We start from the raw sequence: 18981 nt of genomic DNA, 5'->3' as shown, positions 1-18981 counted from the left end.
GTAACTGACATATATAGAATACTTCATCCAGAAATGAGCAAATACACATTCTTTTCAGCAGCACGTGGATCCTTCCCTAAAACAGACCATATATTATGCCACAAGGCAACTCTTAGCAAATATAAAAATGTAGAGATACTACCCTGCATTCTATCAGATCATAATAGAATGAAATTAGAAATCAATGATAAAATTAAAAAAACTACTCCAACACCTGGAGATTAAATAATATGCTTCTGGATAAACAATGTGTTGCAAAAGACATCAAGGAGGAAATGAAAAAATTCTTAGAGGTAAATGAGAATACTGATACTACATATCAAAATCTCTGGGTCACTATGAAGACAGTACTAAGAGGAAAGTTCATTGCATGGAGTTCATTCCTTAAAAAAAGAAAAAGTCAACAAATAAATGACCTAACACTACGTCTCAAAGCCCTAGAAAAAGAAGAACAAACCACCTACAAAAGCAGTAGAAGACAGAAAATAATTAAAATCAGAGCTGAAATCAATGAAATTGAAACAAAAGAAACAATTGAAAAAATTGACAAAACAAAAGTTGGTTCTTAAAAAAAATAAAATAAAATTGACAAACCCTTAGCCATGCTAACAAAGGGAAGGAGAGAGAAAACTCAATTTCTAGAGTCAAACGATTTGCCCAAATTCAATCAGGTGGTATACACAATTTAAACAGATCAATTTCAAGTGATGAAATAGAAGATGCTATCAGAAGCCTACCAACCAAGAAAAGCCCAGGTGAACACACAGCCGAGTGCTACAAGACCTTTAAAGAAGAACAAATACCAATACTCTTCAATTTATTTCAGAAAATAAAGAGGGAGCACTTCCAAACTCATTCTATAAGGCCAATGTCACCCTGATTCCAAAAAAGGCAAAGACACATCAAAAAAAAAAAAAAAAGAGAAAGAGAAAACTTCAGACCAATATCCTTAATGAACATACATGTAAAAATTCTCAATAAAATTCTGGCAAATAAAATACAAAAACATATCAAAAAAATAGTGCATCATGATCAAATGGGATTCATCCCAGGGATTCAAGGGTGGTTCAAAACAGAAAGCAATAAATATAATTCATCACATCAATAGACTTAAAGATAAGAATCATTTGATCATCTCAAGAGATGCAGAAAAATCATTTGACAAAACACAGCACCCATACATGTTCAAAACACTAGAAAAACTATAGACAACAGGAACATATCTCAACATTGTAAAAGCTATCTATGCTAAGCCCCAGGCCAACATCATTCTAAATAGAGAGAAATTGAAAGCATTCCCTCTAAATATCAGAACAAGACAGGGATGCCCTGTTTCACCACTTCTATTTAAAATAGTTCTTGAAACATTGGCCAGAGCAACTAGACAGACGAAAGAAATTAAAAGGATACACATAGGAAAACAAGAACTCAAATTGGCACTATTTGCCGACAATATATTCTATACCTAGAAGACTCTAAAAGTTCCACCAGAAAACTTCTAGAACTAGTAAATGAATTCAGCAAAGTAGCAGGATATATCAACACCCATATATCAAAGACATTTCTGTATATCAGTGATAAATCCTCAGAAATGGAAATGAGGATTACAATAGCCTCAAAAAAAATACTTGGGAATCAACCTAACAAAGAGATGAAAGACCTCTACAATGAAAACTATAGAATGCTAAAGAAAGAAATTTAAAAAGACCTTAGAAGATGGAAAGATCTCCTTTGTTCTTGGATAGGCAGAATTAATATTGTGAAAGCGACCATACCACCAAAAGCACTATTCAGATTTAATGCAATTCTAATCAAAAGACATTCCTCATAGAAATAGAAAAAGCAGTCATGTAATCCATCTGGAAAAATAAGAAAACCAGAATAGCTAAAGAAATCCTTAGCAAGAAGAGTGAAGCAGGTAGCATCACTATACCAGACCTTAAACTATACTACAGAGCAATAGTAACAAAATGGCATGGTATTGGCACCAAAAAAGACTGGTACAGAATAGAGGACACAGAGACTAACCCACATAATTATTTTATATTAGACAAAGGCACCAAAAACATATAGTGGAGAAAAGATAGCCTCTTCAACAAATGGTGCTGGCAAAACTGGAAATCAATATGTAACAAAATGAGAATAAAGCCCTATCTCTCACCCTGCACAAAACTCAACTTAAAGTGGATCAAGGACCTGGGAATTAAACCAGAGACCCTGCATCTAACAGAAGAAAAAGTAGGCCCAAATTTCCATCATGTTGCATTAGGCCCTAACTTCCTCAATAAGACTCCTGTAGCCCAAGAATTAAAATCAAGAGTCAATAAATGAGATGGATTCAAACTAAAAAGCTTCTTCTCAGCAAAAGAAACAATTAGTGGGGTGAATAGAGAGCCTACAGCTTGGGAGAAAATTTTTATCATTCATACATCAGACAGAGCACTAATCTCTAGGGTATATAAAGAACTCAAAAAGCTAAACACCGAAAACCCAATAACCCAATAAATAAATGGGCCAAGGAACTGAACAGACACTTCTCAGAAGATAATATACAATCAATCAACAAATATATGAAAAAAATGTTCAACATCTCTAGCAATTAGAGAAATGTAAGTCAAATTACTCTAAGATTTCATCTCATCCTGGTCAGAATGGCAGCTGTTAAGAATACAAACAACAATAAGTGTTGGCGAGAATGTGGGGGAAAAGGCACACTCATACACTGCTGGTGAGGCTGCAAACTGGTGCAGCCAATATGAAAAGCAGTATGGATATTCCTTGGAAAACTGGGAATGGAACCAGCTATCCCTCTCCTCAGTCTATACACAAAGAACTTAAAAACATCATACTACAGGGACACAGCCACATCAATGTTTATACCAGCACAATTCACAATAGCTAAACTTGGAACCAACTTAGATGCCCTTCAGTAGACGAATGGATAAAGAAAATGTGGTATATATACACAATGGAATTATTACTCAGCAATAAAAGAGAACAAAATCATGGCATTTGCAGGTAAATGGATGGAGTTGGAGAATATAATGCTAAGTGAAGTTAGCCAATCCCAAAAAACCAAATGTTGAATGTTTTATCTGATATAAGGAGGCTGATTCATAGTGGGGTAGGGAGGGAGAGCATGGGAGGAATAGATGAACTAGATAGGGCAGAGGGGTGGGAGGGGAGGGGAGGAGGCATGGTGGTAAAAAAAGATTGTGGAATGAGATGGACAACATTACCCTAAGTACATGTATGAAGACACGAATTGGTGTGAATATACTTTGTACACAACCAGAGATATGAAAAATTGTGTTCTATATGTGTAATATGAATTGTAATGCATTCTGCTGTCATACACAACAAATTAGAATAAAAAATTTAAAAATGTGAAAAACATGAGTGAATAAAAGTATCATAAATTCTTTAGGAAAGTGTTTATATAAAAGTGGCAGGGATATACCCTTTCTATCCAATCTGGATGCCATAAAGAATAGAAACATATTTCATCATATATTCTTAAATCTTTGTTATCAAAAAGATAACAGACAAAAGAAAACTAATAGTCTGGGAAACATATTGGCAACATATAGGATCTACAAAGGCTTAGAATCCCTAATATATGAAAGACTTTCCAAAGTGGAATGAAAGAGATAAAGATATTTGGAAAAATAATCAACAAACTTTAATGGGCAGCCCACAAAATCACAAAGAGCGTATGGACATTTGAAAAAATATTCAATGGGTATTAATAATTGAAACACTTAATAGATATCATTTTACCTATCAGGTTGATAGGAAGGAAAAGGCTCTGGGATATCAAATGCTGGCCAAGGAATGGGGATAGAGAGTCCCAGATGTTGCTGGTCAAAGTGTGGCTGACCACCATGTGTTTGAGGCGGTGATTCCAAAGCAGTCCATTTTTATAACTCTGATCATAAGCAAATATACCCTAGTAAATCAGGCTACATACTGCAAGGCCCAAACCAGGAATACTCCAAATGTGAACCCACAAATGAAGGGCTGAGGCCACTAAGCTACACTGACTCTACAAATCTAAGGCACGTGTTTAAAAGAACAGGTTTGCAGCCACCTTGACTGATCCAGAATGAGTCTGTGAAAGAGTAGTAAGTTTTAAGGAGTCAAGTTGAAGATACATAATGCAATGTCATTTTTGTTTTAACACAGAAAACTAACGAAGCCCTAGAAAGGTTTATAACTGCTTTTATAGCTTTGCATAGGGAAAAATGTGACGAGATCCTAACCAGGTTGCTAAATCATTTACTTCAAAGAGGGAAGGACTGTAATTTTTATGACTTCTCTCCTCTGGTTTCACTTGTTACAACACATGTAACTTAATTTCAGAATTTAATAAAGGAAATTTAAAAACCAGTAAAAAATTATGGCCCATTTAACCAATTTTGGGAAAATGCCCAAAGAAGGCCTTGAGAAAGCAGTACGTGAAACCCTGATTTGGGATCCCCCTGCACAGGCAGTGAGTACTCACAGATTTTCCTGGACGACTGCTGGGCAAGTCACTGGTTTCGATGAAATACTTCCTGAGGAGATGTTTGCTGGGGTCAGGGCTGTCCAGTAGGATGTAGGAACAGAAGAAAGCCCCGTGTCTAAGCAGGAATATGGCAATGTCTTCATTCCCTAAGGGGACAAAGCAGAAGGCAAAGGGCATTCCCGCGTGGACCGCGCCACTGTTGTCCAAGATGGCCAATTCCACAGCGCGGGGTGGGAGCTGAGCAGCTCTTATCCTGGGTGAGCTTCTCTATGACGTCCCCAGATGCACTGAGTTCCTGGCACTGAGAGGATTTCTGTGAGACTCTGCCCTTTGGAGAGTCATACAAGTCATACAATGTCACCCTCATACAAGGGTGACATTTGGCACAGTTGGTCCCCATCACTGAAATTCCCTGACCAGGGAGAGTGAAGGTAGGAGGAGGGAGGGAGGGAGGGTGCAGACAGTTTGAAAAAGAAACAGAACAGGGAGTTGTCTCCACAGAGGTGCCGTCAGAGTCAGGGATGGGGGTGAAGCCATAGTCCCACATCTGGAAAAGGGACAGTTTTCAGGGCGGGACCCACCTGACTTGATGGCTGCGTAGAGGGGCAAGCGGACGATGACAGGGAACTCATTCTTCCTCACCGCGTAGCTCTCTGGGTCGGCCCCGTGGGTCAGCACCAGGAGCTTCACCACCCCCAGGTGCCCCCGCTGGCAAGCCAGGGCTAGCATCCAGTTCAGCAGCCGCTGGTGGCTGCAGGGACCTGGTGAGAGATGACAGGACGGAGGGAAAATGGCACTGGAGGGTACTGGTTGCTCACACTTGACCGCTAATATAATTGAGCTGTTCTGTTTCTAGTTGAAAGTTGCTTCTGTTGGGTGGACAGTGTTTTCTAGAATTGTCCATCTGAGTTGTATATGACGTTTCCCCACATCATTCATTATACTTCCACCTGCTGGTCAAATAATGCCAAGTGAAGAAAAGCAGGATTCACAATGACACAGTATATTTGGAAATTAAGAATAGAATAAACTTCTCCAGCATTGTGATATTCTCTCTGGGTAGTAGGATTCTGAACTTTACCTGGACCCTTGACCTCATCCCCGTCTTGACTTTGCTCCTACAGTAGCATAACAAACAGGAATCAAGCTCTGGAGACAGGCAGTTTAGGGTTAAACTATTTTAGGCATGTCATTTTGAACAAATTCCTTAACCTCTCTGCCTCAGTTCACCCAGAAGTAAAATGGGTATAATAACACTCATTGTCTAAAGCTTAATATGAGAATTATATAGCATAACGTACACAGAGTGCCTGAATCGGTAAATCTAATTCACTATGTTACGTTATCACATTATTAGAGTACTAACAATGCTCTGCTCTTTCAAATTTTCTGCAATGAGTAATAATTTTCTTAAAAAAGCTTTGACAAAAGAAGTTAGGTCTAATTCTGCAGGCTAAATGATTTAGAATTACTCCCTGAAAGAACCGCCTACTTAATTCCAGGATGAAATAACTGTAGCACATTGAAGAACAGGGACAGTGTGGGCTGAAGAATGACAACATCTTCATGTTCAAAATAGCACAGTATCTTCTGGACCAAGTTGCCATGGAGAAATGACCTCATCTTCTGAAACTCCCCAGCAGCATCATGACATTTTCTCTTTCAGAAGTGTAAGGTTCTTAAAGATCAAAGTGTCCCCAGGCATGGAGAGGGCAACCTTCCCCTCCATGATAGGACATTGACCAGCAAATGGAGAGGAGGATGGCAGGAATTGGAATTCATCCCATAAGGCATCTGGCATAGTGTTTGGGCTGTTGGTGGTGCTAACTGAATGTCCCTTCTTCTGTTGCTAACAAGAATAAATGATTCAAGGCATATTATCAGAAAACAAGTGCTCCTTAATCTATTTACTGAAGGGATATCTAAGTAAGACAAATACAGTAAGTGTGATGCTAACACCTTTTGAGATGTAGGTGTGTCAATCTCAGGTGGCAGGTGCTATATTTCAAAACTACCATTTTAAGGTGAGGAAACCAAAGCTCAGAGAGGTTGGGAATTTGTTGAAGGTCCTGGAGTTGGTAAAAGGGCAGAGTCGAGACTTCAATTCTGCTTTGTAAAAAAACAGAGTGTTCTATTAACCACATAAACCCCCTACTTGTATTCTCTGAGTCCTAAATTCCACACTCAGAGAACACCCCATTTTGGTCTCTACCCTTCCTCCTCCCTGATGGCTAGCAACCAGAAACTACATCATGATATGCTTCAAAGGACACTCTCTTCACCCCACCCCTCAAACTCCTTTGCCTCTAGCTACCTCTTATCTTGGGTCCTACTTAGCTCCTGACCATGGCTGCCTTCTTCCTCTAGCTTGGGAATTCCCACAAAGCACACAGAGCCTTCTTCCTTTCTATCTCAATATCCTCTGCTTGGCCAGGAGCTATTAAAGGACTAGAATAACTTAAAAAGAAAATCTCCATGGCTCTGAATTTCAAAGGGTGCTCAGTACTTGGCAAATATTCAATAAATATGAGCTGTAAGATTAAGTGGTGGAGTCAGTTGGTATAGATTCTTTGGGGCTAGAACAGGGTCCATCCTGGGAATTCCTTAAGAGAGAGCCATCTTTTGGCTCCTATAGGGTGCCAAGGCTCCTGTTTTAACCTATAGCGGTAGTGATGCCAGCCCAAACTTGTCCATAATTACTGAGCCAATGTCACCATAGAAATTATAGGAGACCAGGACACCCTGAGTTTACCAGAGGGAGAATCACAAATGCAAAACAGCATGGTACATCCATACAATGGAATATTATTCAGTCACTGAAGGAGCTATGAAGTTATGAAAAGACGGAGGAAACGTAGGTGCATATTACTAGGTCAAAGAAACCGATCTGAAAAGGCTGTCTACTGATGATTCCAATCACATGACACTCTAGAAAAGGCAAACCTATGGGGACAGTAAAAAGATGAGTGGTAGATGCCCATAATCCCAGTAGTTTGGGAGGCTTAGGCAGGAGGAGTGCAAGTTCAAAGCCAGCCTCAATAACTTAGTGAGGTCCTAAGCAACTTAATGAGACTCTGTCTCAATAAAATATATAAAAAAAGGCTGGGGATGTGGCTCCCTGGGTTCAATCCCTGGTACCAAAAAATAAAAATTAAAAAATAAAATAAACCAGTGGTTTTCAAGGGTTGGGGGGAAGGGGGAGAAAGAAACAAATGAAGAACAGGATATTTGGGGCTGTGAAACTATTCTATATGATAAAGTAATGATGGAGAGATGTCATTACATATTTGTAAAAACTCATAGCCTATGAATAAACCCTAGTGTTAGCTATAGACTTTAATAATAATTTTTTTTATTTTTTAAAATTTTAATTTGTTATATATGATAGCAGAATGCATTATAACTCATATTACACATATAGAGTACAATTTTTCATATCTGGTTGTACACAAAGTAGAGTCACACCATTTGTGTCTTCATACATTTACTTAGGGTAATGATGTCCATCTCATTCTACCAACTTTCCTACCCCCATGTCCCCTGCTTCTCTCTCCCCCACCTTTGCCCTATCTAGAGTTCATCTAATCCTCCCATCCTCCCCCCCACCACATTATAAATTAGCATCCTTAAATCTGAGAAAACATTTGTTTTTTTTGGGGGGATTGGCTAACTTCACTTAGCATTATATTCTCCAACTCCATCCATTTACCTGCAAATGCCATGATTTCATTCTCTTTTAAAGCTGAATAATATTCCATTGTATGTATGTACCATATTTTCTTTATCCATTCATTTACTGAAGGGCATCTAGGTTGATTCCACAGTTTAGTTATTGTGAATTGTGCTGCTATAAACATTGATGTGGCTGTATCCCTGTAGTATGCTGTTTTTAAGACCTTTGTGTATAGACTGAGGAGAGGAATAGCTGGGTCAAATGGTGGATCCATTCCCAGTTTTACAAGGAATTGCAATACTGCTTTCCAGAATGGTTGCAGTAATTTGCAGTCCCACCAGCAATGTATGAATGTGCCTTTTCCTCCACATCCTCACCAACACTTATTGTTGTTTGTATTCTTAATAGCTGCCATTCTGACTGGAGTGAGATGAAATCTTAGTTTTGACTTGCATTTCTCTAATTGCTAGAGATGTTGAACATTTTTTCACATATTTATTGATTGATTGTATATCATCTTCCGAGAATTGTCTATTAAGTTCCTTGGCCCATTTATTGATTGGATTATTTGTCTTCTTGGTGTTAAGATTTTTGAGTTCTTTATATATCCTAGAGACTAGTACTCTATCTAACATTAATATCAAGAATTAATAAATGGGATGGATTCAAACTAAAAAGCTTCTTCTCAGCAAAAGAAACAATCAGTGAGGTGAATAGAGATCCTACAATTTGGGAACAAATAATAATGTTTTGATGTTAGATTATTATTATTACTTTTTAATATTTATTTTTTAGTTGCAGTTGGACACAATACCTTTATTTTATTTATTTATTTTTATATGTTGCTGGGTATCGAACCCAGGGCCTCACATGTGCTATAGACGAATGCTCTACTGCTGACTCACAACCCTAGCCCTTGATGTTAGATTATTAATTGCAAAATGTAGGAGACTAATATAAAATGGGGAAACTGTGTAGGAGGAAATATGGAAACTTGTACTATCAATTTTTCTGTAATCCTAAGGCTGCTCTATTTAAAAAACCCAAGCTTTATTATCTATAGTCTTTATTATTTCCCCATGAGTCAATGGGAGTGAGACACGGGATTGGTGCTGTGGTTACCAGGCAGTTTCAGTTAGAGTGTCAGTCGGATGCCCCAGATTTACTCATCTCCTTATTGGTGAAAGCATGAAGAGATGAGAATTCCTGGTTGAAATGTAAGAGGGTCCCCTGAGAGGTGGTAAGGAGCTCACGTGCTGTGATTTACCTGCTAAGGACTCAAGCAATTCATGTACAACTTCAGTGTGCCCAAAATGTGCCGCCACCACAGCTGGGTTGTCATCGGTGGGTTCCGTTGGCAGCTCCACCTGTTTCTCGGAGAGTAGATACCGTACCATCTCCAGATCCCCATGGGCTGCTGAGATGCTCAGAAGTTGACCCTGGTCAAAACATAATAGTGTTTCAGTGAGACCAGCTGTGTTTGGGATTGCCAAGTGAATCAGCTTGAAGTGTTTCACCAAGCCTGTGGGCAAGACTGGGGCCTCTTTGCCAGGATGACAATGCCTACCATGAGCAGCCGTGCAGGCTGGAAATATGGCTGTCGGAAGTGAGAGGAGGACAGTGGAAGTTCACCTGGGACTTCAAAAACCTAGTGCAAAAGGGTAAACCAGCTCATTAATAATTCTATGTTGATTACATACTGAAATAATGATTAATTTTTTTTAGTTGTAGATGGACACAATATCTTTATTGTTTATTTATTTTTTTGTGGTGCTGAGGATTGAACCCAGGGCCTCGCACCTGCAAGGCAAGCACTCTACCACTGAGCTACAGCCCCAGCCCTGAAAGAATGATTTTTTTATCTACGCATAGATGTTCATAGACTTATGATGAGCTTATGTTCCCAATAAACTTATTGTAAACTGAAAATGCACTGAACCCATTTAACCTACCAAGCACCCTAGGTTAGCAATGCAACACACTGTCCCGAGCCAGCTGTTTCTCCGCCTGACCCTGCAGCTAACTGAGAGCTGTAGCTCACCACTGCTGCCCAAATCATGAGAGGATGGAACCGCATATCACTAGCCTGAGCAAAGAGAAAAATTCAAAATTCAAGTACAACTTTCACAGAATACAAATGATCTTCACACTATTGCAAACTCCAAAACTCATTGTCAGTCTTTGAAAATTAGAGACTGCCTCTTTTCAGGTTAAATGAAATAATGTTATTACCATTTCTTCTGTTTCCCTTTATTTCCTCATTGTGGCTTAGGAAATTTGTTAATGCATATGTGGTTCACATTCTATTTCTACTGGACAGCACTGCTGTCAACCATCTGCTTCATAAGCACAGGGAGCATAAGAGTGTCCCCTCTCATCACAGACCCAGGGCTCAACTGCCAACTGATTCAGGCTGATTGTACCTTACAAAAAGACAAGCTCTGTGAAGGACCATTTTGCAAGGTATTCATAAAAGAAATGAGACAGGTGAGGGCAAGCCACAGATATGAACCAAAGGACAAAGATCATTTAGGAATACACAGTGGGATTCTTTTTTTAAAAAAATATTTATTTTTTTTAGGTGTAGTTGGACACAATGCCTTTATTTTATTTATTTATTTTTATGTGGTGCTGAGGATAGAACCCAGGGCCTCGCACAGGCTAGGTGAGTGCTCTACCACTGAGCTACAACCCCAGTCCTCCACACAGTGGGATTCTTGGTTGGTAGTCCAGAGGAAAAAGGGATAGGCTGGAAACTGGACACGAGCCTAAGTTCCTACTTCATCCCAGCCATTTTGAAAGGTAAAAACTGTATTGAGGCAGGAAGAATGTTAATACATGGACAGGGAATAGAGGTCCCCAGAGGTTTCATACCTCGCTCAAGTTCACAGAGCCCAGAAGTGGCTGTCATGGACTAATGTAAACATGGCCCTGACTTTTCACAGGCTCCCTGGGTGGGCAGAAAGGCTGCTCAGGTGCAGGCTGGATACGTATGTGCAGTGTGTGACTGCACTACTGAACCTTTATGTCCTCCTGGAATGTGGCTGCTTCTTGTGGACTTGACCATTAGCATCGTCAAGGAGGCATGTAGGGAACCCAAGGTGGAATGAGACAACCAGCGGCATCAGAACAATTATGGAGGACCTACTGTGAGTAAGAGGCACTTCTGAGCAGAGAGGATGGCAGGGGTGACTTTTGGCTTCCAAGAATTTAAAGTTAAGTTCAAGGCAGGAATGTGCATAAAAGAACCACCAACGAGCACATGTTATTTGCTGAACAGTTTAGAAAATAAGTGTCTTGGGGTAGGGGATGTAGCTCAGTGGTAGAGCACGTGCCTTGCAGGCGGGAGACTCAGTTTGATCTCCAGCACTGCAGAAAAAAAGAAAAAAAAGAAAGCCAGGGGTCTGGAGTTCACGTTAGGGTGAGATGGGCAGAAATGGGAAAATGGAAGCCAGGGAAGGGAATTGATATTTGTCAAGCTCTGACCACATTCCAGATGCAGCACAGAGTACTTCATATGATCACTCTGATCCACATACCAGTCACACAATGTTGTTACCTGTATTTTCATCTTGTAGATGAAATGAAAACTTGTCCATGGTCAGGTTTTATGATCAGATCCCCCCACCCCTACCTCAAGTTGACTTGCTGTCTGTGCAGCTCCAAAGCCCATGTTCCCTTCATTCCATCCAAGAAAAAGAGGGATTTGGAGGACAGTTCAGTTTCAGTTAGTGGAATGAATGGGTTGCAATGAGCGATGTCAAGTGGGACAAGGGACATTTTCAGGGATGGAATGATTTGGAGGACAGTAGAGAGTTGTGTATTTAATATGACCAGAAAAGAAAAACCTACTGCCTGCTGCTCTGCCCAGGGTGGGGCCCATTAGCCCTGCCATTCCAGGAAAGCACTTGCATTATGGAGAAAAACCACAGTGATTGATTAAACGACTAATACAACTAACAGCCGTTTAGACTCCAGTGAGTTATAGGCTTAAAAGCTCCATCCTCAAGAGTTGGTAGGAGATCTCACTAAGCCAGCCCAAGGTCAAGAGGGATCCAGAAGATGGGAGGAGCTGGAGCTGATTCTCTGGCTGGAGACAGCCCAGAGGCTCTGGAGTATGTATTTAATTTAATTTAGTAAAAAATAAAAAATAGATGACTTTCTATAGCTCCATCAACTAACGCCCCTCTGCAAAGGAAAGCTCTCTCACAAGCCTTCCAGGGCATGTTTATCCATATACACTCACAGGTAGTCTGTGCAAAACCAAATGTTCTTTTTATCTAACTCATTATAACTTTTTATCAGTTTATTACATAACCTAGAAGAGTGAAAAAAATTAGAAGTGCTCAGTTTCATGAACTCCCACTTGATCGCACCTGTGTGACTGGTCCCAAACCAAGGAGCAGAATAGTGCCCTGAGCCCAGAAGGACCTCTATGTCTGTTTCCTGTCACTGCCCTAACAGGAGGAACCACCATCCTGACTTCCCACACCAAGCATTCGTTTTTGTGAGTTTTTAAAATCTATGAAAGTGGAATTATATTTCACTTGTTTTTATTTTTTTCTTTTCACTGTTAAATAACTAGAAATTCATGGGATGTTGCAAAAAATAGTAAATGAGGATTCTGATTAGCTTTCATTTGGTTTTCCCCAGTGGTAACATCTTACCATCATCAAAACTGGTAAGACCATTTTAGTAAGACCTGTGTATATAACTCTGACACTATGTCACACGTGTAGACTTGTGTCACCACCGCAATCCAGACATGAAACTTTCTTTTACCACGGGAATCTCCCTCCTGCTACCCCTTTTGAGTCTCCACACCCTGAGCTCCAGGCAACCACTAATCTCTCTTCCATCTCTGTCATTCTGTGGAATTAAAAGTGGAATCATATGGAACATGACCTTGGGAGGCTGGCTTACCTTCCACTCTGCATAATGCCCAGAGACCTACTGAGTTGTTGTACATTTCCATAAGTATCTTTATATTGCTTAGTAGGACTCTGATATGTTTAACCCCTTGTCAACTGAGAGTTTTTGATTACATCTAGTTTGTGACTATTACAAATAAAGCTGGCACAAACAACCGTGCACTCATTTTTATGGGTACTTAAGTTTCACTTCTCCAGAATAAATGTTCAGTTCAATTGCTGGCTCATAATGTAAGTGTGCTTCTAGTTTTTTAATGTACTACTAAACCACTTCCAGAGTGTCTTCATCACTTGACATTCTCACCAGCAATGTATGAGAGATAGTTTCTTTGTATTCCCACAAGATTTTTTTTTTTTCACTATTTAGTCATTACAATGGGTTCACAGTGATTTCTCATCATGGTCTTAATTTGCATTTCCCTAATGGTTAAGGATATTGAACAGCTTTTCATGTGCTTATTTGCTCCCTATATACCCTGTTAAAACAAACATTTCTTCACGAATTCATTCATTTCCTAACTGGATTTTTTTTTTTTTTGCTTTTCAGTGTTAAAGTTTTTAAAATTCTTTATATTTTCTAGATATGAGAACTTTGTCAGGTGTATAGTTAGCAAATATTTTCTCCCTGTCTACAGTTTGTCTTTTTATCCTCATAAAAGAGAATTTTTCACAGCAAAAGTTTCTAATTTTGAATCATCTGATTTATCAACTTTTTCTTCTATGGATTGCTTCATTCACACATTTTCTATATAGGTCATCCTCTGCAAATAGAGGACAGTTTCAGTTTTTTCCCTGTCAGATGTATTTCATTTCCTTGCCTTATTGTACTGGCTAGGACTTCCAGTATTACACTGCATAGTTTCTTATTGAATATAATTATAACTATTCTTGAATGGAACTTGGGGTACTGTATTGAGAGTGGACATCCTTGCCTTGTTCCTGATCTTAGGGGGAAAGAGGTCCTTCACCATTGCTATGGTTCAAATATGGTTTATCCCCTCCAAAACTCCTATAGAATCTTGCTTATCATTGTGGTGGTGTTGGGAGGTCGAGCCTTTAAGAGGTGATTAGGTCACTGAGAGGGATTGATGCCTTTATCAAGGGAGTGTGTATGTTCTGAGAAGACCAAGTTGTTATTGGGTGAACTTGCCTCTTGTGTTTCAATCTCCTCCACATGCATCTGCCTGTTCTTTGCTTTTCTGTCATGTTATGATGCAGCAAGAGAATCTTGCGAGACTCCAGAACCATGAGATCAAAACCTCTCTTCCTTATAAATTACCCAATTGTGGGTATTTTGTTAATAGTAATAGAACACAGACTAAGACCACCATCAGGTATGGTATTAGTTGTAGGTATTTTGTAGATTTTAGATGAAGGAAGTTCCCCTTTATTTCTAATTTTCTGAGAATTTTAAAGTCATGAATGGGTATTGAATTTTTCAATTGGCTTTTCTACATAAATTGATGTAGTAAAGCAAATATTCTTCTTTGGTCTATTAATATGGAGGATTATGCTGATTATTAAATATAGAATCAGTCTTATATCCCTGGAATAACCCTCTTTGGTCATGGTGTGTATAATTCTTTTCATTTACTGCTGAGTTTTTGCATCTATATTCATGATGGAGACTAGAGATTGCTCTTTTTCTTTTTATTGTTTTGGAGGGAGGGTCATTTATACTGTCTTTGTCTAGTTTGGGGATTCTGGTAATATTGGCTTCATAGAAATTTTGGAATGTGTTCCCTCCTATTTTCTGGAAGAGACTATATGGAGGATTCTACAGTGAAATCTTCTGAGCTATAGATTTATTTTTTAGAAGGTTTAAAATTACAAATTGAATTTTCTTAATGGTTAAAGAATTCTTCAAATTATGTGTTTCATATTAATTAAGTTGTGGTAGTGTCTACTTTTGAAAGATTTGTCCATTTTATCTAAGTTGCCAAATTTATGTACATAGAGTTGTTCACAGTGTTCCTCTATTATCCTTCCAAAGCCTCCAGGATCTGTAGTCATATTTCCTGTTTCCTTCTTTATTATTGGTGATTGTCTCTTTTCTCTTGTATTTTCATTTTCATTCAGTTATTTTGTTTTAAATTTCCTTTGAAACTTTCTCTTTGACCCATAGATTCTTTTAAAGTATGTGGTTAGTTTCCAGTCCTTGGAGATCGTCCCATTGTCTTTTTGTTATTGATTTCTATTTTGATTCCACTGAAGTTGGAGAACACATTCTGTATGATTTCAATTATTTTAAATTTGTTGAGGTTTGTTTCATAGCCAAGGTTATTGGTTTATCTTGATATATGATATGTGGACATTTGAAAAGAATGTGTATCTACTGCTATTGAATGGAATGTTTTATAAATGTCAGTTAGATTCTGTTGGTTGATAGTGTTGTTCTGTATTCTGGATGATTTCCCGTTTAATTGTTCTATGAATTGTTCAGAGAGAATGTCAAAACTTCTAGCCCCTAACTACAATTGTGAACTTATTTAGTTCTCCTTTCAGTTATATCAGCTTTTGTTTCATAATTTTGGTAGCTCTGTCATTTGGTGCATATGCATTTAAGACTGCTATGTTTTCTTGGTGGATCAAGTCCTTTATCATTATAACCCTATGTGTCCATGGTAATTTTTCTTGCTCTGATACCTACTTTTCTGGTATCACTATACTATAGCCCCTCTTACTTTCTTTTGATTAATGTTTTTATAGTATATCTTTTCCCATCCATCTTCTTTCAACCTACATATATCATTGTATTTTAAATGAGGTTTTTTTTTCTTTACAGACAGTATACAATTGCTTATGCTTTTTTAAATCAATTCTGGTAAAGTCTGTCTTTAAGTTCATGTATTTTGACCATTTGTGTTTAATATAATATTTATATGTTAAGGTTTAAGTGTACCATGTTATTTTGCTTGATTGTTTGTTTTCTGTTTGCTCTCTGCTTCATTTTTCTGTTTTCATTTCCTGTCTTCCTGTGAGTCCCTTAAAAATTTTTGAATTTCATTTAGATTAATTTATAGTGTTTTGAGCATTATCTCCCTGCATAGTTTTTTAGTATTTGTACACATTACATATTATATTATACATACAATACATAGATACATATTATATCATAGATGGATAACTTATCAAAATCTACTGTTTTCAACATTTTACCAGTTTGAATGGAGTATAAAAACCTTACCTCTTTGTATCACTTGACCCTTCTTCATTTATAAAATAATTCTCATCTTAAACATTTTCTTTCTATATATTAAGAACTATGTTAGGTAGTGTTATGGTTTCTGCTTCAATTTTCAAACTGAAAATTTATTTCATTTAACTATATTTTTGCTGTTTCCATATTCCTTTTTCTCTCTGGGTATTCTAAGCTTCCTCTTTTTGTCATTGTCTCTGGGTCTAGAAAATTTCCTTTAGACATTCATTTAGGGTAGAGTGTCTGGAAATTAATCCTCTTAGTTTTCCATTATTCCAGAATGTCCGTATTCTCCCTTCATTCCTGAAGGCTATGTTCTCTGATATATGCCATTCTGAGTTGACCTTTTTTTTTTTTTTCCTTTCAGCACTTGAAAAATGTGCCACTTTCTTCTTGTCTTTTGGTCTCTGATCAAGAATTCACTGTCATCTGAAATGTTTTTTTCCTTCGGTCAATATATCTCTCTGGCTGCTTCTTGATTTTTGCTTGCTTTGTTTTCTTAAATTTGACTATGATATCTTAGGAATGGATTTCATTAGATTTGTTCTGTTTGGGATTCATTCAGCCTCTTATATTTGTTTTTAAAATTTACCAAAAAATAAAAAATAAATAAAATTTACCTTCTTTTGGCCATTTTTCGGAAGTTTTCAGTACTCTTTCAGTCCTGCCTCCTTTATACTCTCCTTCTTGGACTTTGATGACATGAATATTAGCTATTTGGTCTACTCATTTATTTACAGCCTATTTTTCTCTTTCCCTTTCTGTTTTTTTTTCTATTTGGGTAATTTCCATTGTTCTACCTTCAAAGTTTACTATTTCTTTCCTTTATCTTCTCTGTTCTAGAATTGAGACCATCCATTTTTTTTAAACTTCAGCCATAATATTTTTAAGTTCTAAAATTTCCATTTCATTCTACTGGTATCTTCATTTTTTTTTGCCAAAACGTCCCTTTTCTGCGATTTTCTATTTTTTCATTTATGTGTGCTCATAATTTGGAAGCATTTTTTATGATGTCTGCTTTAGAATCCTTGTCAGATATTTCTAACTTCTGAGTCATCTTGCTGTTAGGGTATGTTTGTGTCTTTTTTCATTGAGTTTGAAATTGTTATGGTTCCTCATATGACTTTTTCTGTCTTTTTTTTTTATTAGAACCAGAGAATTTGGGAGATATATTTTAAGACTCTGAATCTTATTTAAGACTTGAATATAGACTCTACTAACTGCTCTGGTGTGTCAACAAGGGTGCCACCTCATTACTATACTAGAATTGGGTAACACCCAGGGGGAGGGACTCCTAATTATTGCCGGGCACAGGTTGGACTTTGGGTTCATCATTAGGCTTGCTATAATTCCTTGCTGGCTTGGAGGAGGAGGAGTGTCTCCTTACTGCCAGATAGGTCAGGAGAAGATGGAAATCCAGGTTTCCCACATGGTCTCCACTGATAGGGGAGATTTGTTACCACCTGGAAGGGATCAATATCCTAGCTCCTTCCCAGACACCCTGGAGGTAAGGAAGATTGGGAAAGATTGTTACATACTGGCAAAGGTGAAAGTCTAGGCTGTCCACCTGGCCTTGGCAGATGAGAGGTAGGGCTGGGGTTGCAAGTATTCCTGTGATATGTAAGTTGGCTATTGCCTATAAATTTTCTGCTTGCCCCTTGCCTGTTTTTTTTGGCTCAAGACAGTAGGTTTTCCTTGGGCATTGCCTGTATGAGTTTGTGTTTCTGGGTTACCAGCTTCTGTAAGTGTAAGGTAAAAAGAAAACCTCAACCTTCTTATTTTGTTTTGTTGGAGTGCCACATGGTTTTCTATGGCCGGGGCACAGACATGTTTATGTAGCCATCTCCTCCTGTGGATGGAACAGTTAGGCCATGGGCCCATACAGAATGGGGGCCCTTCCCAAACACACTGTGAATTCACAGTCAGAGGGATTGCAAATGCCCTCCCCTTAATTCTCAAGCATGTTGTACCCTGAGACTCTAAATCATGTAAGAAATGCTTCTCCCATGGAAAGCCCTGCCTCTGTACCCATTAATAGTTACCTAGCATAGCATACTTGGTAACACAAAACAGCAATTCTTATACAATGTAAAACTGTTCTCTTTGGTTTCCATTTTTCTTGGTCAATGTACCTTGTCAGAGATTGATTGTCTAGCTCTTAGTAACCATTCTCTAACTTGTACTGAACTAGGGTTATTTTGACCCATTTCCCTTCTACTTATGCCAATCTGGAAAGTCCTGTGGGAAATACCAATGCACCCATTGCATAGTCTCATTACCTGTCCAATTCAGCTTCTGTACCTGTTTGCTTGCAGCAATGTCAACCTGGATGTGGCTTTTTGTCTTTAAATATCCTAAAATGCTCAGGCTCAGGGCTGTTCCTAGCAGAGACAGTTATGGGTCCTGCAAGGGGCAGTCACAGTCTGGCCGGCTAAATAAAGACTCTTCAATTTGGACAAAACTGGGACTTGGTGTGTTTTCTGAGCGACCTGCCCCACAACAATACATTCTCAATTCCTACAAATCTATGCTAAGAAAATAACTTTACAATAAGAAAAGAATTATGCAAAAACATTCAACACAGCATTGTTTTGTAGTAGTAAAAAATTAGAAATAATCCAAATATCTAAACAAGAGAAGCAGCGGGGTAAATTATGGTCTCTCTACCAGA

At 38.3% G+C, this 18981-nt stretch overlaps 1 protein-coding gene across 2 annotated transcripts in view; it reads right to left on the bottom strand.

Moving 5' to 3' along the window:
• Positions 1–18981, bottom strand: part of Lrrk1 (leucine rich repeat kinase 1) — a 161970-nt gene that overhangs the window by 78710 nt on the left and 64279 nt on the right. For both annotated transcript variants that reach the window (XM_015493131.2, XM_048790365.1), the window contains 3 exons: positions 9448–9619; positions 5089–5268; positions 4505–4653 (listed from right to left, as the gene is read on the bottom strand). In XM_015493131.2, coding sequence (XP_015348617.1) covers positions 4505–4653; positions 5089–5268; positions 9448–9619 — 501 coding nt within the window. The remainder of the gene's footprint in view (positions 1–4504; positions 4654–5088; positions 5269–9447; positions 9620–18981) is intronic.

The sequence above is a fragment of the Marmota marmota genome, unplaced genomic scaffold, assembly GCF_001458135.2.
Source record: "Marmota marmota marmota unplaced genomic scaffold, marMar, whole genome shotgun sequence".
NCBI classification, from domain to species: Eukaryota; Metazoa; Chordata; class Mammalia; order Rodentia; family Sciuridae; genus Marmota; species Marmota marmota.
Note: the sequence above shows the minus strand (reverse complement) of the source record. Positions and strands in the feature narration are given on the sequence as shown.